This window comes from Umbelopsis ramanniana, assembly GCF_025399195.1.
Source record: "Umbelopsis ramanniana AG unplaced genomic scaffold K450scaffold_6, whole genome shotgun sequence".
Taxonomy (NCBI): domain Eukaryota; kingdom Fungi; phylum Mucoromycota; class Umbelopsidomycetes; order Umbelopsidales; family Umbelopsidaceae; genus Umbelopsis; species Umbelopsis ramanniana.
This window is the reverse complement of record NW_026252092.1, coordinates 379,865-404,493: the sequence shown is the minus strand read 5'-3', so window position 1 is coordinate 404,493 and position 24,629 is coordinate 379,865. Positions and strand designations below refer to the sequence as shown.

Here is a 24,629-nt window from a genome sequence, read left to right as displayed (position 1 = left end):
AAAGTAGTCACATTGCTTTCCGTACCCCGTTCCTATCGACAAGCTCGGTGTCGTATATTGGCATCTCAACTACGTAATGACAGCGATACCAGATCTAAAAGCGCAAAAGTACGACAGGCAGCTTCGGTATGTGGTCACATTTCATTTTGGCAGATGTATCATAGCTTCCCACTTGAATGACTAAGCGGACAGCACCTTCGTTATCCCCGTTCCGATAGGTTATGGGCAGCCAGCGGCCAAGCAGCCCTGGAAAACGCAAACGTTTGCTTATTGAATGCAACCACTACCGGAACAGAGATTCTCAAAAATTTGATATTACCCGGTAAGTGTACCTTGGGTACTTGAACAGTATCCATAACCTCTATTAATAACAACAACTGACGTATCGCTTGTATGCAAAAGGCATTGGCTCTTTCTCGATTGCAGATAACGCGATAGTGAACCAGAAAGACGTTTCAAGCAACTTCTTCCTAGACACTTCCTGCATTGGAAAGTCAAAATCTTTAGCAACAGTCGAGTATTTGCGGGAATTGAATGAAGATGTTAAAGGACACCATGATGAAAGGGTAGGTGTAGGCGGTTGGATGTGTGATGCAGTGCTTTGTATCTTATTCCGTTGTAGTCTCCAGAATATCTTATTGTAGAGGAACCGTCCTTCTTTGATCAATTTACCATGGTCATTGCCACGAGTCTTAGCGATACCCTGGCACTCAAACTCGCAAATATTTGTGAGGCCACTAAGACACCATTATTCCTGGTTAAATGCATAGGGTTTACTGGCATGTTCAGAATTCAAGCTGGTGAAAATACAAGTAAGTTTTATTGCTGTTGGCGCTCTCCGATCTATGTGGTGTTAACTGATCTATGAATCAACTCACAGTCATTGAAACCCACCCGGAAAACTCTAGCGATCTCCGACTGGACATGCCATTTCCTACGTTGCTTGACTACGTAAAAGAATTTGATTTTGACAAGATGGATTCGTCTGAGCATGGTCACGTACCATTTGTTGTAGTGTTGCAACATTATTTGCAAGTGTGGAAATCAAAGGTAGGCTATTCACTGGTTGGGTAATTGAGCGAATTCTGGACTTCATTCATTAATATTCGTGAGCAGCATGACGGAAAGCTACCTTCATCTTATTCTGAACGAAATGAATTCAAGGAATTATTAAAAAAGGGTATGCGGAGCTATGATGAAGAGAATTTCGAAGAGGCTATATCACATGTTTGGCGATTAGCATCTACATCTGGGGTAAGTAAAGCAGGAAGGAAAAAACGGCAAGACCTGTGCTAACATATACTTCATAGGTTCCAAGTGAGCTACAAAGTATACTAAATGATCCAAGCTGTGAAAACATTACCAAGGATGTAAGTTGTGTATAAGAGCATGGCGGATATCATGTAGGCCAGCCAAACTAAGCAAATGTCGATCAAAAGTCATCAAACTTTTGGATTATTGCCAGAGCAATTCGAGACTTTGTTCAAAACGAAGGATCAGGTCTACTTCCTTTACCTGGAAAACTTCCCGACATGAAGGCTGATACCAAGGGATACGTTCGGCTTCAGCAAATGTATGTACAGATTGATGTAAATCAGAATTGCGTTCTTGGAACACGTTTTTGACCAAAGTGGTGCTCACTGTTCATATAGATATCGACAAAAGGCGATTGAGGACTATGAAGCAATTAACGCTAGAGTTCAAGGTCTCCTTACAAGTGTTGAATTACTATCGGATGCGATCGATTCTAGAGAAATAGAAGAATTTTGCAAGTTCGCTTCTCACGTGAAGGTAATCCGATACCGCACATTAGAACAAGAGTATCTTACCGAGCCAAATACCACTGCGATTTGTAAGTATCTCACAGAACAAAAGATGTATATTATGTAAAAAACTAATGAATATTCTAGGTCAATGGTTGGAAGAGAGTGATCCGCAAAACAACATTGTTCACTACGTGATGTTTCGAGCAGCAGATCTGTTTGTAAAAGAATACGGTAGCCTGAAAGGTATGTCATAGCCATTGCTGTTAATCTATTTGCGAAACGATAAAGTTACTAATTTTATATCTTTTTGATTGGCACAATGTGTAGACCGTGACGAAGAGGAGACAGTCAAGCTGTTGGAAGACTGCACAACAAATGTCTTGACATCCGTTGGCATACCCAATAACAAAGCAGTGGCATTGACCACCGACCGCCTTAAACCTTGTATCATCAACTTGTAAGTCACTTCCGTTGGATAGCTAATACCAAAGCCAAAATGAATGCTCATCCCAACTAATCTTAACTCTACATTCAGTGCTCGATATAACGGTGCAGAGCTTCCGAACATTGCCTCCTTAATGGGCGGACTTGTTGCTCAAGAGGTTATCAAGATCATCACTCGTCAATACATTCCTGTTAATAATACCTGCATTTATGACGGTATGAGTGCAACTACTGCAACCTATGTTCTCTAACTAGGCGAATTATAAAAAAAATAAAACGTTCGTAGCAGTATTTCGCATGCAACACTGAAAGTGCTTGTTTGATCCACGAGGATGTTTGACTTTTTAATCCCACAAGATACAATGAATACCCGTATGTGCGTGTTTCAAATTCATGCTATAGTTTCTAAGAATGATACCAGTCTAAAATACCTGGCTGTATATCTCTAGCTGAAGAGCCATCTCCACAATAGTATGATAAGTAGCAAGTAAGCAAGGTTGATCCAAGCTGCTATTGGCCGAATAGTAAGCCGTGGTGGAAAGACTGTCGAAGTCTCTGGAACAAAGCGTTGATACTGATTGATACAGTTAGTTATATGAATGAGAAGAATTTGGACGCTCATAAGACCATGGCTTACATATCTGTTGAGATGCCTGTCAAACCATACAACGTATGGTATAAGAATGGCAACTTCGTAGGATCGAACCATGTGCTCTGCTCGAGGACCAAGGGCTGGAACATCAAGGTTGCTGCATTTTCGTAAACCTTCTTGAACCTCCTTTTTGCCTTCAGAGCTGAGGAATCCACGTTGTCGAACTTGTTGTGAGATTTCTGCAAAGAGTGTCCGTACCGGTCCCTTCCTGGATTGGAGTTGCCTGGCCGCTGCATCATCATCGATGGAACCAGCTAGCGCTAAATGTTCCAGTTCAGCAGCTGGTATCTATTATCGACTTGTGATCAGTAACTATATCACATATTCACACATACCAAAAACACCGCTTACATTGAACATTGTGCCTAAAGATTGAGCTAGACGTTGCATTTCAGTAGCTTGCTTTCTCACACGTGAGGCTGCCTCAGGACTAAGCGAAGCACGACTCATAGGTGCTACATGTGATGTCGTAGCCACAATATTCCTCCAATTTGAGTCGCCACTACTGGATCCTGCTGCTTGTTGTTTTGGAAGCATTGAGAACCGTAGATATATCGATTGCTTCAGAGCCAATAGTGCATCGTCGATGGGATTCTTGGCGCTAGGCATATATTTCGAATACATCGTTGGCGGTGACCATTCAGGCCCTTCTAACACAGCCATATTAGATCGTAGTTCCGGTAAGATAGCTGAAATGGCGGGATCGACTTGAGCTAATATTGGGGATTGAATACCAAGATCTTGGCGGGTGCTTGTTTGTGCATTTAGTTGAGTCGTGAGAGCCTGCTCGATCTCAGATAGAAGTGGTACAATTCCTTCCAGTGAAAGCACATTAACCAGCCGAAGAAGTGAGCGAACTTCGCCTTTCACTGACCCATTGTCCCTGTATCTTGTTGCTACACTACGAATGACATAGTGGTACCGTGGTGCGTTTTCCGCGTATCCATATTTTGCAGATCTAAGCAAAAGTAGTTCCACGAGTGTATGATAGAACAAGAAGTTGTGTGCTATATACAGTCCCCATCCTTCTTCAATAGGTTTAGTTTTGTCGTCTGCCTCACTGCGAGCTGGATCTCCAAATCGCCAAGGTGCGGCCCAAATACTCCAAAGATTGACAATCTTGAAAACGCCGTGTCAGTACTTTGATCGTTTAGCAATAGAGCCAGTAAAAACCCTTACCTCCAAAAACGAGTCCTCTAATGGCCAGTTCTTAATCGCCTCCTTTAACCAGATATACATGCAATCTTTCATTGAAGTATAAGCGAAGGATATCACGTCAGCATTGGTATGAAATTTGCCCACAGATGTCGCTTTCCTGAGATCTTGTTGCATGATCGCTCTCGACAGTGTGGCAATGCAAAAAAGCACTTCATCCGCAAGCCTTTGTCCGTAATTTGGAATTGTTTCATTGACCCACACTTCAGAAGCAGCTTGAAAGAAAAAGTTGGATTCTTCCTTCCTTGCCTTCATCCCACCAGCCGATGTAGGCAATGCCCACGCTACATAGGCTTCCAATAACGGCGCGTACATTGTGTTTAGCATGCATTTTGGTTGTGGTTGTGCTGGTTTACTAGGAGGAAATGCAGGGCGCGCTCCAAATGCCTGGGTAGGAAACTAATATCCGCTTTAGATGTGGTTCGAGATGTTTGCTACAACTGGTGTATGTTGGTACTTACTGTCATATGAGGAAGTGGCTTTGCCATCTCTTGCTTGTAGGTGTTCCATATAGCGCCATGTAAAAAATTGAAAATAAAAAATTCATAGGCAGAGAAGGTGAGCTTGATGTCGGTGACACCCGTACTGGCTCCTGCTATACGGCGTCCCATGGCTGCTTGTGACGCAGAAAGTTGCCGAGAGGCATGGAACGGATTTGAGTTGTCGGTAAACGACATCTGTTCTGGAGAATAGGTCTGCATTCGGTCGGAATATATGGGAGGCAGGAGGTGATATGCGCTTGGCTTGAAGAATGCTTGGATGTTGGCCTAGAAATTGAAACAAAGAGATAGGTAAGAAATCGATAGGCATTCGACAAAGCATAAAAATGTAGTGGCCCTACAGGAAGCTTATTAGGGAGGATCTCATATGCAAAATGGCGTTGATATTGCATTTGTAAGATACACGTAAAGAAAGGACCGTTTGGCTCGAGTAGCTCATAGACAGCTTTGTCCTCTTGCTTTGTCGTCGCTATTTGCAACCATCCACTGAGGATAGAGGTAGATTAGAAGACAGGGGTATGGCTGCGGCTCGCATGTATAAGTTACTGTACCGTTTTGTAGTTGATCCAAAGATCTCTGCTAGAATCTTTGGCAGCTGTGCGTGAAATGTCTTTGCAATGCCGTTGCTAGCATCGATTATGATGGATGTGTATTGCGCAAAAAAGCTTTTCAATCTATTACACGTTCCTATAATGTCATTATAGTTGAGGGTGGTAAGATCTGCCATGTTGGGCTTGCCCACGCGAGAAACCAGCGCCAAAAAAATTATGCGCACACAAAGGTCTTTCACTCGAAGACTGGAAATTTTTCTCTGGCAAACGGCAGGATAGCGTGCTTCACTAAAGCACGGGCCATTTCAAAGTATAATTATTTCAATTGAGAGATCGATTCAACCAGTTTGAGGCACTTTTTAATTATTAGTGATTTGCCACTTGACAAAGGGTGTCGTGGGTTTCTTTTGGGCTTGGACGGATACAGAAGCAAAAAAAAAAAAAAAAAAATTGAAAGGGGTATTCTTTTATGTTATGAGAATCAAAAATGTCTATGTATATTACAGATAGTGCGTGTTTGTGCCATGCCGTCGTGTTTGCGTTGATGAATAACCTCGAGGATGTTCGTCATAAACGGGCTCACGGTAGCGCAGATTTTTATTGGAGGGACGGCGCCTGATTGGATTTGGTTCTCGAAGGGCAACTCGCGCAAGGTATACCCGATCATATCCTTCCTCATAAAGCTCATGCGAGCTTCGACGCGGGTATGATCCAAACGATTGCCGACGAGCCAATGGTTGCGCTCTTCGATCAATGTTTGAACGGCCGTATACTGCAGAAGAGCTATGCCGGGGAGTTCGGTGGTGGTAGTGAGGCTCGTCGTCATAATAATGAGATTCATCGTCCGAAAAATATTCACTGTCGGTCTCCAAATACTCTCTCCTTCTAGGCTTATGCTCAACTTCAGGCTGGCGACTGGACCAAGACTCTCGTCGATAATAAGGGATTTCTTCTTCTGGAAGTGCCGTTGCTACTCTGTGCTTCGGTCGTTCGCGGCTGCGACTGCGGCTCCGACTCCGACCTGGCACAGAGCGAGGAATGTGCTCCAAAGGCGTCTGGGAGATAGAGACTCTTCTCAAGTCTCCACTGGTTGGCCTTGCTGTAAGAGACTTGCGCCTGGGACGTTCATACACTGGTGGGTAAGGATCTTCGGATTCTTCTGTTCGAGGAATGATCCTGTGCCTTATTTCGCCATGCGTGGTTACTTTCTTTGGTATTCTTTGCCCTGGCGACGATCGTTGGGCTTGTCGATTATTGAAACCAACTGATGTCGGGGTGCTTTTACTGGGAGCTAGGTTGGTGGTATCTAAAGCACGTCGTAGTTGACCTTCAAGCTGCTTCACTTTATCAAACATTTCATCGATGCGTTTTTTATGTTCGTCCTCGAGCTTTTTTTGCTCTTTACGCTCAAGTTTTAGTTCGCTTAGCTGTTTTCGAAGCATATCGTTTTCTTGAGCAATAACACTAGCAACAGTTGGGTCATCGTGAGGGGAAGATAATTGCTTAGAAGTAGACTGCTGCATTATTTGTTGTGTTGATGAAGAATGCGACGGTGTATCAGCAGTGGATGTCCGCCGGGATCTCATGATACCACTGTTGTTGTTGTTGTTGTTATCCGAAGAAATAATAAAGTCTGGCTGAGGCGGCTTATCCAAAGAGGATTTTGATGATGATGGAGCACTCACGTGGATGGGCGACCCTCCGACAAAAGTGATGGTTTTCATAGGTGCGTCATTCAAAGGTTCATTGAGTTCCAGTATTCCTTCCAACTGTTTCATTCGCGCATTAGCGTCCTGCTCAAATCTATCGCTCCCTTCATCGGATTTCCCTTCAGAATTGGATGCGCTGGTAAGCGATGGTTCAAGTTCAGCTGGCGGAGTGAAGGCTGATTCCTTAGCGTCTCCATAGTCACTCTCACAGCTGTGATCCGATTCTGCATGAACAGGTGGTTGTGGTGTAGGTGTACGCTGTATCTTGGCGGGCGATGGTGTTGGCGAGTCTGCCTTTTCATACTCATTCTTAAGCACTAAATTACGAGTTGGTGCAATAGCGTGCATTGGTCGGGGCATCAGTACTGGGGGAGGCGACTTTGTGGGACGTGCCACAGCATTCTCGTCCGGGCTAAGGATGCGAATAGAAGTTGGTTCAGGTATTGGACGATTGCTACGAGGATAACCAACTTCATCCAGAGTATCCGCAGGCGATATGGAGCGGCCATTCTGGTCTTGAGGGTAGTGCATACCCCCCATTGTTGAGATCCCGAATACTGACTTCTTCTTCTTGGGTTTGTACATAGAATAAATGGTATGGCTGGCAAAGAAGAAGATCAAACAAAAGAAGCGAGAAAGTAGAAAAGAGGTGCCTTAAACGTGATGCGCTGATGCAAATCAGATGTCCAGCGTTCGTCTTTCCTTTTGCGGAATGATCTCTTCCATGCCGGTCTGTTTCGAGGATGTGATCGTCCTCTTTTCATTGTCATCAGAAAGAATAGAACGGTGTGGTTGAATGATGAAATCATTCAGAAATACGGATGTAATGTATCGATCATATTGCTAACAATGACCCAGTACCTCATCACGGCAAGAAACTCACTCCCAAGCGAAATCGATATCATCACAAGATCATTTCGTAATTATTGATTTTTGTATACAAAAGGCAATCGGAGGCTCAAAGCTCATCACACGAAAAAAAATGGTCTCGAGTTCTTTGCATTCTTCTTTCTCACTCGTTCGCCAAAATGGCGTTGCTGGACTCACGAACGATGACGGTCTCTCTGTCGTTATTCTTTTTGCCCGTACTGATTCTATGTGTCATTCTCAGTCTGCCATTGATCGCATTTGTTGTTTGTAAGTAGACAGTGTTTTTCGCCCATTCCTTGCCAGTTATCTAACCGGAATCTTGACATGCCCGTCGAAAATCAGCAACACTTTATGTTATAGCTTGGGTAGTATACCTTTATGCAGCTCAATCCGACACGTCTTTCAATCTTCCATACAGCCCAACTCGTATTTTGAAAGTGAATTATGCCGTTTTGCATATGGTTATTGGTCTGTTCACCTATATACCTATCGCTGGAAGCTACTTCATCTGGAGATACATCAGCCTCAGTACAACCGACTTTGACCGCATCATCAGGTAATGTCATCTTGTCGATGAACGACGTTATAATCCCTGTTGGATCTAATGTGTCCGGATTTAGGCGAAATATTCCATACGATGAGGACAATCAGGCTGCTCAATTAGATTTATATTTGCCATCGACGAAGAGCAGCTCTCCCAACCCAATAGTTGTTTTTATTTACGGAGGATCATGGTCTTCTGGTTCTAAAAACATGTACACCACCATGGCAAACACACTTCGGGAATTAGGTTACATAGTAGTCCTTCCTGATTATCGTAAATACCCAGAGGTGAAGGCGGATGCGATGTATCAAGATATACGAAAGGCTATCAGATGGGCTTATACACATGCCCATGAGTTCAACGGAGACGTGGAACAAATTCACATCATGGTAAGTTTGAAAGTCAGCATGATAGTTTGTTATGCTAATGCCCACTAACATCATCATATCACACTATATTTTTACCAAACAAGGGTCATAGTGCCGGAGCTCAGCTAGCCTCACAAACCGTTTTGATGGATGTAGTACGATTCATTCGTGCTAACGACAAGCAGCTTCAGCAAGCCAAGCGAACCGAGAATAGTTTGCTTGATAACGGAAACATTGACACATCACGAAATGCCCTTCCTAGAATCGAAGGCCTCATATTGTATGTGGATGAATCTCTATTATATCAAATTTAACATTGCCAAATGGATGAGAAATTAACCACGTTTATATTACCAGGCTGGCTGGTGTGTACAACATCGGCTCACATCTGGAACACGAAACCTATCGTGGCGTAGAAAAGATTTCAGCCATGGCAAGAGCTATGGGCGGTAATCAAGAGTCGTTCAAGAAGAACTCACCCATCACCCTCATTCGCCAGAATAAGGATATGTTTGAACATTCTACAGCTTTGACCAGCCATATGCCGAGAATTTTATTCATCCACGGTGAGAAGGATGCAGTCGTCCCAGTTCAACAATCCATCGACATGTACAATGCTCTTGGTGAAGTATTGCCACCGGCAAAGAGGGACGATGTAGATGTTAGAATGAGATTATATAAGAAGATGGGTCATGCCGAATGTGTCACTGGTAAGTTTTGTCATGGATAAATGCTCTAGAGATATGCTGATTGATCTGACATTTCGATCTCATGGTATAGCTCTTATGCAAAACTTGATGGGACGGAGCCGTTTCCGAAAGTCTCTTGCTCATGATATACGGGAATTCATTGAACTTCCACCATATACTGAAGAATGATAAAAGAAACATATTTGCATTTTACAACTCGAAAACCTTTCATACGATTACCACACTTTCCAACCCCATTTCCTTTTTTTTTTTTTTTTTTGACAAAAACAACCCATAAGCATTTCCGCCCATATATAACAAAATTGTAAATTTATATTATCTTCAATTAATTACTCAACAAGGTTTCTATTGGGACATAAGTCAGGCATGTTCTATAAGTCAAAGGGTTCTTCAGTGGTGAGATTCATTTTGAAATGTCTAAAAGCTATACAGGTCTAATTTAAATGGGGAATTGGTACAATTATGCGCTACTTGGATCGTCGGATTTGGATGATTTCAGCTTGGCATACGCTCTACTAATACCGTCTTCTCCACCAATGAGCCATATAAGTGTGGTTGCTCCCAGTGCGGCAGATACGGTGTGATTGCCAGTGCTTTCACCATGATGGTGGCTTTCGTCATCGCCGCCACCGTGGCTCTTCTGGCTTGATTCTTTTTCATTATTGGGTTGGCTTTCCTGAGTCGAAGCTACAAGCTGAGATACTGAAAGTTCGGAAATGGGTGTTGCCCATAAATTTCGTATTATGTTACTTGCGTCTTTCTCGAGTGTTTGCCAGTCAGTTGGCTTTGTTCTTGATGATTCCAGTAAACCTTCCGCTGTAACATCTGATATATTGATGGATGACAAAGAGCTATCTAGGTTATCATTGTTTTCCTTTTCGGTTGCTGAGGCGTTCAGCTCTAAAATGCGCCTACTGCCCCTTTGAGCGACCTTTCTGTCAAACGCATTGACCCATTGGCGATCGAATTCAGCTTCTAAATCGGCTCCCATTTCAGAAATTTCATCGTCTATGATGGTTGGAGAGACTTGCTTCAAATTGCTTGAGGAAGGACGCTGATCTTGAGTTGCTGATCTTCGCTTAAACGTCATGGTAGCTTTGTTTCCGTTCACTTTGTGTCCTCTATTATGCACTTTCATTTCGAAAGCTTTGATCCAGTTCTCGGGTACCAGAGTTTCGTCAGCCTGACTTTCCTCATAATTGATATCGACATTGCTATTTTGCATTGGAGGTAACTGTTCGTCAACATAATCAGCCATCATCTTCACGAAGCTCGTTTTGCTGATATGACTTTTTTGTTCAGGATGTTTTTCCAATTGTTCTGTGCGATCGCCAGTGACGGCGTTGACTGAATTAGAAGTAGAAATCACTGGTGGCTCTTCTGGATTTTCTACTTCCGTTTTGGAAGAACCAGCTTCCTTGGTTTTAAAGGTTATGTCATCGGCGATAGAGGTAACCGATGGAGTTTTTGACGCCGAACCCCCTGCCACATTTTTTACTGGGTCGGTGAGTGTGGACTGTGTTGAAAGTTTCGGTGGGGCTTCTTGCCATCCTAACAGCCTTGATATCAATTCTTCTTTGGTACCTTTAGAAGGCAGTTTTCTTTCCTTCGCTAAAGCTTCCAAATTTGCCTTCCTCAGTTTTCGTAATGAATTTCTGGACCATTGATTGAATGTAGATGCAGAAGTGTTGAAGGGAGATTGAGTCAACAGCATTACCGTAGAAGCATATTTATAATTATAGCTTCCATGCCTGATAGGCTTCACTCGCAGGAAGGAAGGCGCTACGACATTCAATAGCATGGCAAGCAGAAGTGAATGAGTATTTTCTGCCCAAATTTTTTTTTTTTTTATATTTGGTCAGTGTGTCGGGAAATTTCGTCAATGCAAAATGGAGCAGTCCAAATCTTGTTTTGACGTTTAGCTTTCTTTTTCTCCTTCACATGTGTATAAAAAATGGAGAGTAACCACGATATTGTACATCATGTGCAAGAACATGAAGATTATAGCTCCTTGACGCGCGTCGTTGTGATTTGCTTGGACGAAGAAACTTGCGAATCAGTGTTCCAATGGTCTGTGCATAACTTCATCAATCCGCAACTGGATATGGTTATTCTAGTCAACGTGCGACCCAGCGAACATTTCACAACCCCATACGGAAACCAAACAGACTATCTGATAAAAATTGCGGAGAGACACAGAGATGAAAGTCATGCTCTATTGAAGAAATACGGCGCGCAACTGACAGCAAAGAAGGTGATAACCGGTTTTTGTTTCGTAGCACGATAGACAAACCCGAACCACAATTGACCAACATTGTGCAGATTGCTTGCAAAGCCATTTCAATGCACGGTGATGCACAGTATGAAATCGTGTCAAAGGTGCAGGAAGTAAAAGCCGACGTGGTCATTGTCGGATCTCACGGATCTGGCTTTCTCAAACGGTGCGTAACATACTTGCTATCTAATGAAACATAACGTTTGCCTTTAACAAGAAACACTCTTCGTACAGGACTCTGATAGGGAGTGTCAGCCAATACTGCGTAAATCATTGCGATTGCACTGTGATAGTGGCCAAAGTTCCTCAGACCACCCCGCAAGACACCTCATCAACAACATGATTGTACCTTGCAGGTATCTGTTAACTTGGGGGTGTGGAAACTTTACAATGATCTGACTAATCTGATTGGATTTTTTTCATTCAAATAAATTATATGTCAAACTATTTATGTTGATACAACTATGCTTTAATACGTACAATGCAATTGACTGGTATGATGGTGTATGGTATAAGGAAAATTATGCTATACTGGTATTCGTCTCTGAAACGTTTTGCAGAGTGTATTCGCCTATATCTGTATCACCTACCGGCTGATACACATGTCTATATAATCTGCTGAAATAGCCATACAGAAGATAAATAACGAAGCCAAAGGTTGATATTCCGCAAGCGAATATGGCAGCATCCAGCATGTAATCGACGATACATCTCAATGTATAGAGGATCCAATGATCGCCAGCAAGTGGATCTTCACTAGAAAAACCAGTGGTCCATACCGCCCCTTTTGATGTGTTGAAATTTGAATTAGGATGTTTCTTCAAGATAATGCTGTCCATGCTAGGACCATTCGCTTCTGGGTTATCCAAGGTGATGGAATTTATGTCTCGATCCAAATATAGTCCCATAGAGAATTCTTTGACAGCCTTAAGATCACCTATCTTGCGCAGATAAACATATGTCTCCTCTCCATCGTTAATACGCAGCCGTAAGCCCCATCTTCGAGTCCAATAGTCGCCACATAGGGACCAAGATAAGCAGTCCATATATCGTAGGGTAAGGGTATAGTGACCTGGGCCAGTGATATTTCGGAAGGTCAAAGAGCCAGACTCAAGCGGATGCACTTTTCCAATAGCGATTACACGTGCGCTGGAGCTACAAGCTGGACATCCGCCTTTTCGTCGCGATAATCCGGATACGACATTGACAAGGGCCTCCGCCTCGTATAAAGTTTGCTCCACGTCCTCTAACTTGCTAGTATCGATATCATTTTGCATAATTTCAGGCGGGTAATGGTTTTTGCTGGCATTGCTTGTTAGACTATCAGAATATGGTATGGAGGTACCATTTGTCAACTTCAGCATCGTGCATCCGTGCGGTGGGATCGGACTGGACAACCTAGTGTACAATAAATCGTCTTTAATACCGTTGACAGCTCCCAAATCCATCAAGATCAGCGCACTTACATCATTCCTTCTTTCATTTGAGATGTTTTACCCGTCCACAAGTCTTCAACTTGAATTTTTTCACCATAGTAGTCAACAATGGCATCTGTAAACGGGATTTGCCGCTCACTTTCACCATAGTTCACTATGACGACGACGACTGACCCACCGCTGAGAGGACCGGTCCATATATCAAGGTTACCAGCGACGTGTACTACTCTTCGAGCTGGAACACCAAGAGAATCTTGCTAGAATCAAAATTTTCACATCATGCACGCCAAGCGCCAAGACAGACCCGAGTCAGTAAATGTTGCATGATCGCTTTAAGAGCCATAGATTCATTCTTACGTTCACACTAATGACCTTTCTGTTGGTCAAAATGTCATAGATCATATCTGACATATGAGTGAGGTCATTACCAAGAATCAAAGGCGCCTTCATGGCTGCCCACAAGCTGAAGTGAGTTCGAGACTCCTCTATATTTAGAGCACCGTTTCCAACCTATACATTAAGTATATTTTGGTTAGCAAATCGCTATTATGGGGATCGTTTTTTTTTTTTTTTTGTCCTTTTTGAAACTCACCTCAAGCATATCTGCAGTTGAAGATAATGTCATGACAAGTTTGTTTAGTTTGATCAATTGGTTTCGTGCAACCCTGACAAAGTGATTCGATCAAATCATACCTGGGTCTGCCCAATGACCTGGACCTCCATATTGCACTACTTGTGCGTGAACATCCAATATCTCTAACACTGATTCCCAACTAGCAATAATGTCGTCGTGCGTTCGAAATGCATGGCCAATTTCATCAGCCCATTCCCAAGGATTTTCTATAATCATAGCCGCATGTCAGAAGCACTAATACCTTCGCGTCATAATGCGACAATGGTGTATCATTTACCTGAGCCCCAATTGCAAATTGAAAAGGTAATGTTTCGACCAGTCGCTTTCAAAGCATCTCCCATGCGCTTATACCGCTCTTTTCCGGATATACCGTCCCGAAAGTTGCAATTATCGTACTACCGCAACCAGTCAATAATGCTTATCTGCGAATTTGCCATTGTTAAAAAAGACATAATAAAATAAATACCTTTAGATAGTCAACGGACCAATTGGCATAGTTAATCGCATCGGATTCTTCGTGTCCCAAAGACGCCATGCGTCCTATTTGAATAGGTCCCGGGTAAATAAAAAACGCCTCCGATAGTAGTCTAATTTGGCAACCCAAGTGAAACTTTTTCGACTGCCATCTATTTTGCCCTGATAAACATTAAAAATGCTCTTACCTGCGCACGTCTGGTATCCAGCACTAGAGTAAATTCCAAAATACAATCCTGAATGACAAAGAAATATTGCATCAGATGAAAGCATTTCTTTATCTAAAGCCTCTGTCTTATTAATCACCTTTGCTGTGGACGTAATCTGCTACAGCTTTTATGCCTTCAGGGAAAGCATATCTGTCGACAATAATATTACCATCGTAGTCCCTATCGTTCGACTGCCAGCAGTCATCAAGATTCAAGTATCGATAACCTGCGTCGAGGAAGCCTAGGTGATGGCATTAGTCTAAATGTGAAGCTTGCATTTAGGTGGATGATAGCGTCGTCCAACCAACCTTTGCTGACCATTATATCGGCAGTTTCACGAATAAGCCTTGCTTCGATATTACATCCGTATTTGTTCCAAGTGTTCCTATGGGAAACGCGTATAAGTGAATTGCGATGATTTGTAAGGACTTTTCAAGTATTTACCATCCCATGGGTGGCGTGGAACTCAAACCGTCCATAAGTGCTGCCACTTGCAAAGGGAACAGAAGTGGTAGATATAAGATTGGAAGCATAATATTGATTTTGAAAAGAGACTTGAGTCTCGATTAAATAGTCACTATCTATCAAAATGTAAAGAAAGGAAGTCGGCACACAATCACCTTTTGAATACAGACTTTAAAAAAAAAAAAGGCTGGATACTCTGCGGACTTCAAAATTTGCTTGTGACCATCCCTTCGAATAGCATCTTGTTTCTGAATACGTATTACAAGCTTAATCAGAGCAGCTGCCCTGCTTACATAAAATAACAATAAAGCAAGAAACTGAATGGTATAGAAGACATTTAATTATTCATCGTTTTTCTATTGAGATTGAAAAAGACTGGATATTTGTTAAACTTCAGCACATATAAAAAGATTACGTGGCGTGGATTACTAAGTCTTGCCAAGGATGCATGCTTCACTAAAACCTCCATCTTTTGCTGGAGATCCATTTAATCCATTTTGCGCAGTCAACTACGGCTTTTTGTCGCCGGGTCTAAAGCCACCACTCCGATCGGTGCGAACACTACCTCGGTCAGCTGCCTGTCTGAAATCGTGCGTATAAGGCCGTCCAAGAAATGTTTCATGGTTGTTACTATTGGTATACATCATTTGCTGTTTCATTTGATAAAAAAAGATGTTGGGTACGCCGCTCAAAATGCTTTCGGTGTTGGTTGTATGAGCACCAAGTTAAAATCACACTACTTCTATATTGTTCGGAGCAGTATGCCGACAATGATTGCCCCGATAGCATTCATACATGCACAAATCGCAAACAACATGGTCATGGATATAGAGTCCACCTGAAGGATTAAAAGTCAGCGACACGAATTTGCCCAGCATGCGTATTCTATCCATTCCGTCTTACCTGCCATAGAATAGCGCACACACCAATGTTCATTGGAACACGAAGTAAAGACATTACAGCCGCACGTGAATCGTTAGGTATAAGATTAGCCTTCAGAGAAGACATGACTGGGAAATATATACCAACTGAGAACTCGAATACATGATAGGCAGGAATAAGGACTCTGACCTGCAATACAGTAGCAGGTTAATCGGTAAAACGGTTGACCCGAATTACGAAGCTGACTTTTTCTACTTACATTATTGGTCCATAATGTCATTGCCCCGAAGGAACCAGCCGATATCGCCAGAGTCAGGGAAAGTATTGTACCTTTTGTAATGGACCAGTTAAATATTGACTTTCCCCAGATCCGATTTTTCTGCGTCAGGACGCGGAATATTTGTGAACCAAGCATGACAGCCACCATAAGAGTAGAAAACAGGTAACCGAATGGCACGTAGTCATCTAAACACAATCAGTTTTCTCTCTTCGGTAGTCATACCATTTCGATGGAATAGCATTTGACTGACCTTGATTCTCAAGCGCTTGCTCTAATGCTGGGGTATATAGCAGAACAAATATGTACATGGAACATTCAAATAACGTTTGAGCGAGCCCTAGCGAGAAAATTCTATTGTCTGTTCATCATGCGATAGGCGTTACTTCCTGATAATGAATCTCTTGATGCGCGTCATTCGTTTACATAGCAGATATTAACTCACCTTGAAAAAGAACATTGAGCCCTTCAGCAATTGTCTCTTTCAGTGATTGGCCACCCTACAGATATTGTTAGCTTAACGAACTTGTACAGATACACTGATACATCTCTTACCATGTCTTTGGTTATTCCATAGTTCTCTTTCCAAAGTACACTTATTAAACAGGCTCCCATTATTGAAAAGCCAATTGCGACCATAAATGGAGCTTGGATGCCGAGTGAGTCTACTGCCCAATTGGCTACAATCCCCGCGAAGATCGCGCACAGGCCATTACCAAAGGTTGCGGTGGCGAATAACCTGTCCAGCAGTCTCGATGGAAGTCCTAGATCTTGATATTCAGCTACAAGCCAGGTTTCGAACACAGTGAACAACAATCCAGCAGATAGCCCAGATAGAAGATGAGACACCAACAGGATGGGAAAGCTAAAAGTTGCAATTCGCAAGAATAACGATATGGACGAAGTAAGACAGAATATTAAGCACATTTTCTTTCTTCCCCACGTATCTGCCAAACCTCCCATGGTGGTTCCTGCGATGGCTCCTGATACAAATCCTGTCATAAATAGATATGCAATAGCTTGCATTGTATACCCATATGACTGGTAGAGTTTGTAAAGATAAGGGCCTGCGCGATAGTTAGTATTTCTGAAAGAGGGATGAACATAGTGCAGATCTATAGAATACAGATCTATACAAAGCTTTTCTTACCTTGAAGCCAATCTGACACTGATTCGGGTCATGAATCGTTAGCACTGTCACATCTCAGTTTTGCAGGCACCGTGCAACCGTTACGTTCTTACCCATAACTGTATAATACACTACAAGGTACACATAACTGAGGCGGTTAAGCTGCTTGTCGTCACGATTGGGCCTGTTGCGTCTCAGTATAGATTCTTCATCGAATGACATGCCAGGATTGGAATTGTGTAGGGGGGACAGGTACTCTACAGTAGCGCGACGGAAGCCAAAATTAGCCATAATTATAAGGGGATAATTCCCAAAATCAACTTCGAGAATCATTACTTATTTTCTTCGTTTCTCGAATGATTATTTGCTCTGCTTAATTTTTTCATTAATGCAATCGATAACGGAGCAAGCTGAGCTATAGCTCTCAGTAGCGAGAGAGAGTATTGACCTTGCTTGCACCATGAAGTTTCTGACACTTGGGTTAAAGTAGTAATTTCATCAGGCTACCATGAACACCAATGTACAATTTATTCAGCATACGCAAACAGCCAATAAATCTACTCACAATTGTGCTATAAGCTACAGAGTCTGCCTTAGGAAAAACCATATGCCTCGACCAATGTTTACATATTCATAATTTTACTTTCTCATAATGGTATCCCATCACCAAATACAATTTAAACGGACGAGGAAATGGTTGAAGTTGGCATGAAAAGTCTTCCTACAAAATGCTATGTTGACTTTATAGCTTCTATGTTGTATTTCTATTTATCCAGCCTTAGAGGGCTAATAGAAAACCAGTAATATGGCTGTGGACTTACAATAGGTGTATCGAACGAGTCTATATCGAGGCCCTTCGGATAAAGGGGAATCTAAAAGAACGCAATTTTTTGTAGAAAATGAGGAAACATCAAGGTATAATGCGTACGTTCGCCAGCAGTCGGTGTGATCGGTCTGACGTTCAGATCGCTCGGTTTCATGGTCAACTCAAAATAAAGTCAGCAGATCTGACCATTATCATTAAAGCCTCTACCGACTTTCTGGACTCTGTCACACTAGAGGAAGTAATTATGCTGCAATACATACTATATCTTATTGAAATTCTCTAGAGTGACAACCTCTACATTTACAACTTGAGGTATATTGTTAGAGAGGTGAACTCTATGACGTTCGCTAAAGATATTGCATTAAAGCATGAAAGAAGACAACTCCGGTAAACATATAAACATATATTTTATCCTAAAAAGCGCATTGCTTAGTTCGATGACATCTTTCTTTGCCGAATTTTATTTATCTCTTTCAACAAACTACTACTCCAGCTTTCTGATTAGCTTAATTCAATAGATTGTATGCCTATAAAATACTTGCTTATAGCAACTGTACCTACCGCCTCAGTCTATGACTGATTGAAAGAGAGCTAATCCTTTAGAGAGATTCGATGCATAAGGAAAATATGCCGTATGTAGCATTATTACCATATGGAATTACTCGCGGTACCATACCCCGGATTGTTATGAGGACTGGAAACCAGCGACTTTCCCTCGTTATTTTCATTTCTTTTCTTTTTATTATTGTAATCTTGCATCAAGCAGGGCGAGCATATATAAAAGTCAGCGTGTAAATTGATTAAAAATACCATTGGTTAAATGCAAAAATAATGAGAGGTTTCTGAAGGAAAGTGATTTAAAACATGAAGCTATTCAGGCGGATCTATTTTTCCATATAACCCGCGGCTGTGGGAAGTATGATGCAGCTGTGTTCAATGTGGAAGATCGATGCTTTTTTCCCGAGTATTTTTTCCCGAGTACAACGTTTATTACAATGAAGGGAAAGCTTAAATTTTTGCACATACTTGTACTAGACTTTGATTGGGTTCTTATATAAGATAATGATTTAATTTTTGTTTCAAACATCGCATCAAACCTAATGAAGTTGACCAAGTTCTCAATTCTCGCTGCAATCTCGCTGGCTATCACAAAATGTGGGGCTGTCAACGTTACAATCTCAGATGATACTTCTAACGGCATCAAGATTGATCCCGCTTTGGTCTCCTTCAGTATCGAGCTGGACCGCTGGCCAGATTGGGTAGGATCTTTGGGGAGACCGAACAAGTACACGCAAACGGTTCTGAAAAATGTTCAAGATAGGACAGGTTTTCCATCAGCTTTTCGAGTTGGCGGCAACTCTGAAGACAATGCAGTGTATGATCCACGTTTTCAGTATGTAAATGCTACTTTCCCGCCAAAGACGGATATTAAGCCTTGGCCAGAGGCTAGTAATATCAGTATTGGAAGGGACTTCTATCGTCTCTCCGGAAACCTGCTAGCAGGCACAGAGTTCACTTGGGGTGTAAACCTGAAGTATAGGAATGTAACGATTGCAGTGGAGGAAGCGAAGGCGATCATGGCCACCTTCAAGACTCTTCATCATGTCAGCCTATCCATGATTGAAATTGGCAATGAGCCAGATTTTTATTATACATCGGCACAAGCCTATGCAGATGAGTACGTACATAATGTTATGTTTACTATGCTGAAGCTCATTCGATATCGGATCTTACTGACGTTTCGTCTTGTGTAGTTGGCTGGAGATGGCAAATGCCGTCTCTGAAGCTGTGCATCTTGTCAAAGGTAAAAAGCCAACTTTGCAGGGAGCAGCCTTTGCAGGCACAAGCATAACAATGAGAAACTTATTGAGCACTGGATATGCCACCAATGGTTCTGGAGAGCTTTTAAGCACACTGTCTCAGCACCGATATCAAGGATCGTTCTGTCAAGGATCTGGAGGTTTGATCGCGGACCTTATGAATAAAAATCATATACGCGGAAATCTCTCCAATTATAAACCGGATATTGTTGCCACCAACAACGCCGGATTAACTTATGTGATGGTAAGCGGCGATCTCATTACAAAGGCAGTGAATGAACTCTTCAAATTAATTACTTTAACATCTAGGGTGAAACAAATTCATACGCATGCCACGGTGCACCTGGTCTTAGTAACACGGCTGGGGCAGCCATTTGGGGTGTTGACTACGTATTGCAAGCCGCCAAAATCAACATGACAAGATGTTATTTCCACAACGGCATTGGGTACAAGTACAACTTCTTTCAACCTATAGCTGGTGTTGGCGATGACGGTGTCAACAAGTCAAGTGTTCCACATATTATGCCACTTTACCATGTCTTACTTATTGTCGGTGAAGCCATTGGTAACTCGGGTAAAAGTACTCTTCAGGAACTATCAATTGACGAGACAAATGTATCAGGATATGGTATTTATGAACACGGCAAGCTAGAGCGCATTGTTCTGATCAATAGCAATCTGTACTTGAACACAGACAGTCAAAGACCTGTTGTAACTGTCAGTTTACAAAACTTACCTACCAAGGCGCGCATACAAGCCAAACGATTCACGACTCCTTCAGCCGATGCAACTCATGGATTAACGTGGGGTGGCCAATCGTTTGAAACGTCTTCTGGTTTGCCTTCTGGTCGAGTCGTAACTGAGACCGTGTCAGCCTCCAATATTACTATCAGCGCAAGTGAAGTAATTTTGCTTTCAATCCATTGATAGCTTTTCCAAAATACATACAACTTGGAAAAAAAAGTTATGCTCCAAATATTGGTAATGAATGATTTAATAAAATGACAGCTCACTTGTCGAAAGGTTGGAATGCTATTGATTATGATACATTGAACTATGTGGTAGTTGGCCACAGTGAAGCATGCGGCTGAGGTGGCTTCACAAAATTGATCTGTCTCTGTTATCTACACTATGTCCTGTAAGCGGAGGTCAAGCTCCTCTACAAATCGTCATACGATAGTACTTGTCGACCTCTTCCAAAAGCTCTAGGATCCATTTCTTGCTGAGTGGGGATAGTGCTGGAATGGGGGTGTCGGTGGCTTTCTTCTTGCGCAACCACTCCGTCTAAGGATTCAGTCATAAATTAGTCAACTACACTACTATTTGACGCTTATTTGATACAGTCTGTTCTTTTCTTACCTTCATCCTTCCAAGGCACATTTCCAAAACCGACTCGATTTCTTTCTGGTATCTTCGCACGGTTGACTGCAAGTAGTGAATACGGTTAAGAAAAAATTCATTCTGTCAAGGGTAATGAAGTGAAGCAAAGCTTTTACCTTTGATCCTATATCTACCAAGCTTTACACCATCCATTCTTTTGATGGCATAAAGTGCACTTTCTGTATCGTCGTACGTGATGAACGCAAAGCTGTGGGTGACTAAGTAAGAAACATGCTATACATCCATTATGTACCTCATGTGCTACTTACTCTTTTCCATCCACAGTTTTGATATCCTCTATGCGCCCAAAGGCAGAAAATGCATCTTCTAGTTGATCTTTGTTCACTCCGACCAAATCGCCAACATAGATCTTGGAAGGAAAAAACTCGGTGTCTATGTAACGTGCAGCAGCGGTATATGGCTATGATATGAGGTAAATCATTAGTAAATTAGCTCTGTGATAAGAGCACGAGTGCAGAGCCCGTCAACTTACATCACGATGCCTGTTGCCATGGCTGCGCGAACGGCTTCTGCTTCGAGGGGATCGGCTTCGACTAGAATATCGCCCTCTCGTGCCACTATGATGTACTTGGCCGTCTTCAGAGTGACTTCTTCTTCTTCGGCGTGGGTGACGATCATAGTCACTGTCATTTTGGCTATCATTGTCCGATTCTTCATGTTGGCCTCTACGACCGTCAGCACTGCTGTAATGCTGACGTCTCCTCTTGACTCTGCCGAATTCATCTACTTCTTCCTCATCTGTTGACTCTCTTCTGCCTCCTTCATCCTTCGGCCTGAAATCGGAGCGGGCTGGAACTTCCCCACATTCGATTGATCCAGTATTACCTGTCGATGACAGTACTCGCTGACCTGCATTGAAGTTTTCCGCCGACGATGCCTTCTGTTTTAGGCTCTGACCCTGATTCTTCACTTCCAATTGCTTGACGGCAATTGATTCTCCATTCAGACTCTCTGGCGATGGCATGTGTTGACTAGGTTGTTTTAAATTAGATTCTGTTACGGCCTACAAGATTTGCGACGCACTTGATTTGAGCATATTTTGCCTTACCTTGCATCGGAAGCAAAGTTAGTGGTTGCGTTCGTCAGCGTCGTACCCAACGTAGTACTGGATTCAGCAGTAGGACTACTATCCTTTGGCTGTTTGGAGGTGGAATTGGGCGAGTCATTTCGAGCCATTGCAGTGGCTAGCATATCGAACGTCGAAAGCTGCGGCTGCCCGCTTTTATCGGGAGAAACGTTCGTCTGTTTCTGTAAGGGCTCATGAGAATACCATTCTGAATGCCTATAATTGAGCCTTTATATTTTACCTTTAACTGCTGGAGCCTTTCCTTCTTCTCACGAAGTCGATCCATTCGTAAAGCTATGTCTATTGCTGCAGGTGGAACTTTCTTGGAAAAAAAAAAAAAAAAGGGCTATTGCTGAATCGTGACTGCTAAACATCTCTCAATGGCCCAACGCTGCATTTTGCCTCTCAACGCAGCCCGTGAGTGACTTTGGAACACCAAAGCACCAAAGCATCAAAATAATATAACAAAGCGATTCTTCCATATTTTGAAGTCTGTAAAAAAAAAAGAATCGTACATCGTTTTTGCCCGTTTTAAGACCCTTTAATGATATGCAGCTTGGATTTTGCCAGATTTATGGCTTTGCGTACGCATTTTAAATCTTTATTCAATCCCTCTAACATCTATATCATGGGCAAAGTCCATAATAAGAATAGTTTTATCTTGACTAACGCTGACTATTTTCGTAGCACTGAGCATAACGTCAAATACCCAACTTGAATGTCCACTCTGGAAATTTAAAAGACAGGCACCTGTTCGAATATCCCAAACGCGGACACTTTGATCGTAACTGCCGCTCACAATCTTTTCATCATCAAAGTGAAGGGCTCTGACCAAATCTGTATGACCTTCACAAGTCATGGTGCATTCGCCAGTATCTAAGTTCAAGGGTCCTGTTAATGGAAAGCCTGCCAAGCATAAATCGAATGAAAAAATGTGTATCATTACCAGCATCCCAAACTTTGATGCACTGGTCATTGGAGCCGCTGACGATTCTTTTTCCATCAAATTGAACGCAGGCAAGACCTCTGACATGGCCAGAGAATTGTCGTATGCATTCGCCAGTGTCAGTGTTCCACATTTTAATCAAGGCGTCGCCGGAGCCTGACACGAGCCTATTATCACGCAATTGCACAGCATTCACTGGTCCACGATGGCCTTGCAGAGTTCTAAGCGAGATGCCAGTCTCCTTGTCCCATATTCGAATGGTGGTATCTTTGGAACAACTGATAATGTACTTTTCGTCAAAACAAACATCTAGTACTCCGGCGCTGTGCCCTCTTAATCTATTGCGAGGCTTGAAAGTCTCCATACTCCATACTAAGATGGTGCAGTCGGATGATCCGGAGATCATGATATCTTTGTCGTATTCCAAACATAGAACACTTTTATCGTGCCCATTCAAGGTTCTTATACATTTTCGTGTTTCCATGCTCCATAATTTGATTGTGGTGTCTCTACTACCGGTTACGATTTTTTCGGTATCGAATTGGACACAATATATGCTGTCAGTATGGCCTAAAACGCGGAGATAGAAATGTTTATCAGCCGTAGGACACAAGGGGGGATGAAATGGCACGAGAGGAGGATCAGCAGTATATAGCACGTTGTGGCATGTACAATTGGGAAAAGTAGTTCCACCAACCTGTCAGATATGATGTTGTAACAGCTCCCTTTCGCCAGCGGTCTGCAATTCGCATTTGTCGGATATATAGATCTCGGTAGTCGACCCAGCCAGCGGACTGCGGGGTTTTCTTCCAGGAGCTTTGTAAGGTATATTTTCGTTTCCAAACCAAGTTGTCTCGACAGAGATGATGCCATCGCTTGGAAACGAGAGATGCGGAAACTAATGAACGCACGTCGTCGAGATGCATCAAAATATGACATGCTAGTTCTTGCGGTAACTGTGCCATAAAATCTAAGGTAGGAAATTTAGGTAGAATGGAAATTAGCGCCAGTCTGAACTCAGATGGTAGGTAACGTCGAAGGAGGAAAGGGGAAATTGTTCACGAACCGACAGTGGACTCATGAAATGATGGTTTTGCAACTTGAAAGAAGCCTTCATCGATTCTCGCTGATCGATCCACAGCTGCGACAGTTAGAGCCAAGGTATCTGGTGAGTTCTTCGACCATGTTAAAGACGTACTCCCCCGTGTCTCTGTAGGGGTTATGGTGCTGAGTGGCGGACATGACAGTGATGTTGGAAGGGTATGAAATACATGAGGTGAATGCTTTGAGGAAGGCGAGTGCAATGAGCGGTGGAAATAGCGCCACACCTTTTTTAGTGACAAGGGAGAGGCAGTCTTAGAGGTAGAAGGAGAAGCTGCTGGCGGGGACGACGTAACCCTTAATAAGGTCATAGTTTCTTCAGAAGCAGTGTATTATGTTGAAGGGGAAAGAGAAGGCAA

General features: G+C 42.6%; 11 protein-coding genes across 11 annotated transcripts; 4 read left to right on the top strand and 7 right to left on the bottom strand.

Moving 5' to 3' along the window:
* Window positions 1-25: 25 nt before the first annotated feature.
* K450DRAFT_224643 (uncharacterized protein) lies at window positions 26-2,558 on the top strand. The gene is made up of 12 exons (XM_051586251.1): window positions 26-126; window positions 219-322; window positions 403-566; window positions 623-812; window positions 881-1,050; window positions 1,117-1,254; window positions 1,311-1,370; window positions 1,440-1,573; window positions 1,653-1,852; window positions 1,911-2,009; window positions 2,094-2,223; window positions 2,302-2,558. Exons 1-12 carry the CDS (start codon window positions 77-79, stop codon window positions 2,459-2,461), a joined length of 1,599 nt encoding a protein of 532 aa, XP_051448196.1. The 5' UTR covers window positions 26-76; the 3' UTR covers window positions 2,462-2,558.
* On the bottom strand, window positions 2,495-5,466 carry K450DRAFT_224639 (uncharacterized protein). Its single transcript, XM_051586250.1, has 7 exons — window positions 5,129-5,466; window positions 4,919-5,063; window positions 4,539-4,844; window positions 4,042-4,476; window positions 3,214-3,981; window positions 2,848-3,150; window positions 2,495-2,784 (listed from the first exon to the last, which is right to left on the bottom strand). Exons 1-7 carry the CDS (start codon window positions 5,302-5,304, stop codon window positions 2,656-2,658), a joined length of 2,262 nt encoding a protein of 753 aa, XP_051448195.1. The 5' UTR covers window positions 5,305-5,466; the 3' UTR covers window positions 2,495-2,655.
* K450DRAFT_224638 (uncharacterized protein) lies at window positions 5,467-7,528 on the bottom strand. The gene has a single exon (XM_051586249.1). It carries the CDS (start codon window positions 7,420-7,422, stop codon window positions 5,629-5,631), a length of 1,794 nt encoding a protein of 597 aa, XP_051448194.1. The 5' UTR covers window positions 7,423-7,528; the 3' UTR covers window positions 5,467-5,628.
* A 141-nt stretch (window positions 7,529-7,669) lies between these two features.
* On the top strand, window positions 7,670-9,569 carry K450DRAFT_118037 (uncharacterized protein). Its single transcript, XM_051583938.1, has 5 exons — window positions 7,670-7,974; window positions 8,050-8,263; window positions 8,328-8,640; window positions 8,724-8,899; window positions 8,977-9,569. The coding sequence occupies exons 1-5, from the start codon at window positions 7,866-7,868 to the stop codon at window positions 9,347-9,349; spliced, it is 1,185 nt and encodes a 394-aa protein (XP_051448193.1). The 5' UTR covers window positions 7,670-7,865; the 3' UTR covers window positions 9,350-9,569.
* A 220-nt stretch (window positions 9,570-9,789) lies between these two features.
* K450DRAFT_224633 (uncharacterized protein) lies at window positions 9,790-11,130 on the bottom strand (the record flags this gene model as incomplete). Its single annotated transcript, XM_051586248.1, has 1 exon — window positions 9,790-11,130. The coding sequence occupies one exon, from the start codon at window positions 11,128-11,130 to the stop codon at window positions 9,790-9,792; it is 1,341 nt and encodes a 446-aa protein (XP_051448192.1).
* A 122-nt stretch (window positions 11,131-11,252) lies between these two features.
* Window positions 11,253-11,956, top strand: K450DRAFT_224631 (uncharacterized protein). The gene is made up of 3 exons (XM_051586247.1): window positions 11,253-11,583; window positions 11,652-11,770; window positions 11,839-11,956. The coding sequence occupies exons 1-3, from the start codon at window positions 11,284-11,286 to the stop codon at window positions 11,945-11,947; spliced, it is 528 nt and encodes a 175-aa protein (XP_051448191.1). The 5' UTR covers window positions 11,253-11,283; the 3' UTR covers window positions 11,948-11,956.
* On the bottom strand, window positions 11,813-14,936 carry K450DRAFT_224624 (uncharacterized protein). The gene is made up of 12 exons (XM_051586246.1): window positions 14,802-14,936; window positions 14,666-14,742; window positions 14,455-14,598; window positions 14,337-14,384; window positions 14,141-14,214; window positions 13,952-14,069; window positions 13,729-13,880; window positions 13,668-13,671; window positions 13,398-13,552; window positions 13,071-13,297; window positions 12,796-13,002; window positions 11,813-12,666 (listed from the first exon to the last, which is right to left on the bottom strand). Exons 1-12 carry the CDS (start codon window positions 14,888-14,890, stop codon window positions 12,126-12,128), a joined length of 1,836 nt encoding a protein of 611 aa, XP_051448190.1. The 5' UTR covers window positions 14,891-14,936; the 3' UTR covers window positions 11,813-12,125.
* Window positions 14,937-15,487: 551 nt separating this feature from the next.
* On the bottom strand, window positions 15,488-17,354 carry K450DRAFT_224614 (uncharacterized protein). The gene is made up of 8 exons (XM_051586245.1): window positions 17,224-17,354; window positions 17,132-17,149; window positions 16,537-17,048; window positions 16,427-16,481; window positions 16,235-16,342; window positions 15,964-16,169; window positions 15,848-15,893; window positions 15,488-15,660 (listed from the first exon to the last, which is right to left on the bottom strand). The coding sequence occupies exons 1-8, from the start codon at window positions 17,330-17,332 to the stop codon at window positions 15,554-15,556; spliced, it is 1,161 nt and encodes a 386-aa protein (XP_051448189.1). The 5' UTR covers window positions 17,333-17,354; the 3' UTR covers window positions 15,488-15,553.
* Window positions 17,355-19,036: 1,682 nt separating this feature from the next.
* K450DRAFT_170051 (uncharacterized protein) lies at window positions 19,037-20,683 on the top strand (the record flags this gene model as incomplete). Its single annotated transcript, XM_051584107.1, has 3 exons — window positions 19,037-19,614; window positions 19,691-20,000; window positions 20,066-20,683. 3 exons carry the CDS (start codon window positions 19,037-19,039, stop codon window positions 20,681-20,683), a joined length of 1,506 nt encoding a protein of 501 aa, XP_051448188.1.
* A 37-nt stretch (window positions 20,684-20,720) lies between these two features.
* Window positions 20,721-22,535, bottom strand: K450DRAFT_224598 (uncharacterized protein). The gene is made up of 6 exons (XM_051586244.1): window positions 22,465-22,535; window positions 21,630-22,405; window positions 21,406-21,557; window positions 21,253-21,344; window positions 21,116-21,181; window positions 20,721-21,040 (listed from the first exon to the last, which is right to left on the bottom strand). Exons 2-6 carry the CDS (start codon window positions 22,119-22,121, stop codon window positions 20,916-20,918), a joined length of 927 nt encoding a protein of 308 aa, XP_051448187.1. The 5' UTR covers window positions 22,122-22,405; window positions 22,465-22,535; the 3' UTR covers window positions 20,721-20,915.
* A 212-nt stretch (window positions 22,536-22,747) lies between these two features.
* On the bottom strand, window positions 22,748-24,622 carry K450DRAFT_224594 (uncharacterized protein). Its single transcript, XM_051586243.1, has 5 exons — window positions 24,498-24,622; window positions 24,236-24,396; window positions 23,867-24,139; window positions 23,170-23,739; window positions 22,748-23,099 (listed from the first exon to the last, which is right to left on the bottom strand). Exons 3-5 carry the CDS (start codon window positions 24,132-24,134, stop codon window positions 22,825-22,827), a joined length of 1,113 nt encoding a protein of 370 aa, XP_051448186.1. The 5' UTR covers window positions 24,135-24,139; window positions 24,236-24,396; window positions 24,498-24,622; the 3' UTR covers window positions 22,748-22,824.
* Between the last annotated feature and the right edge of the window lie 7 nt (window positions 24,623-24,629).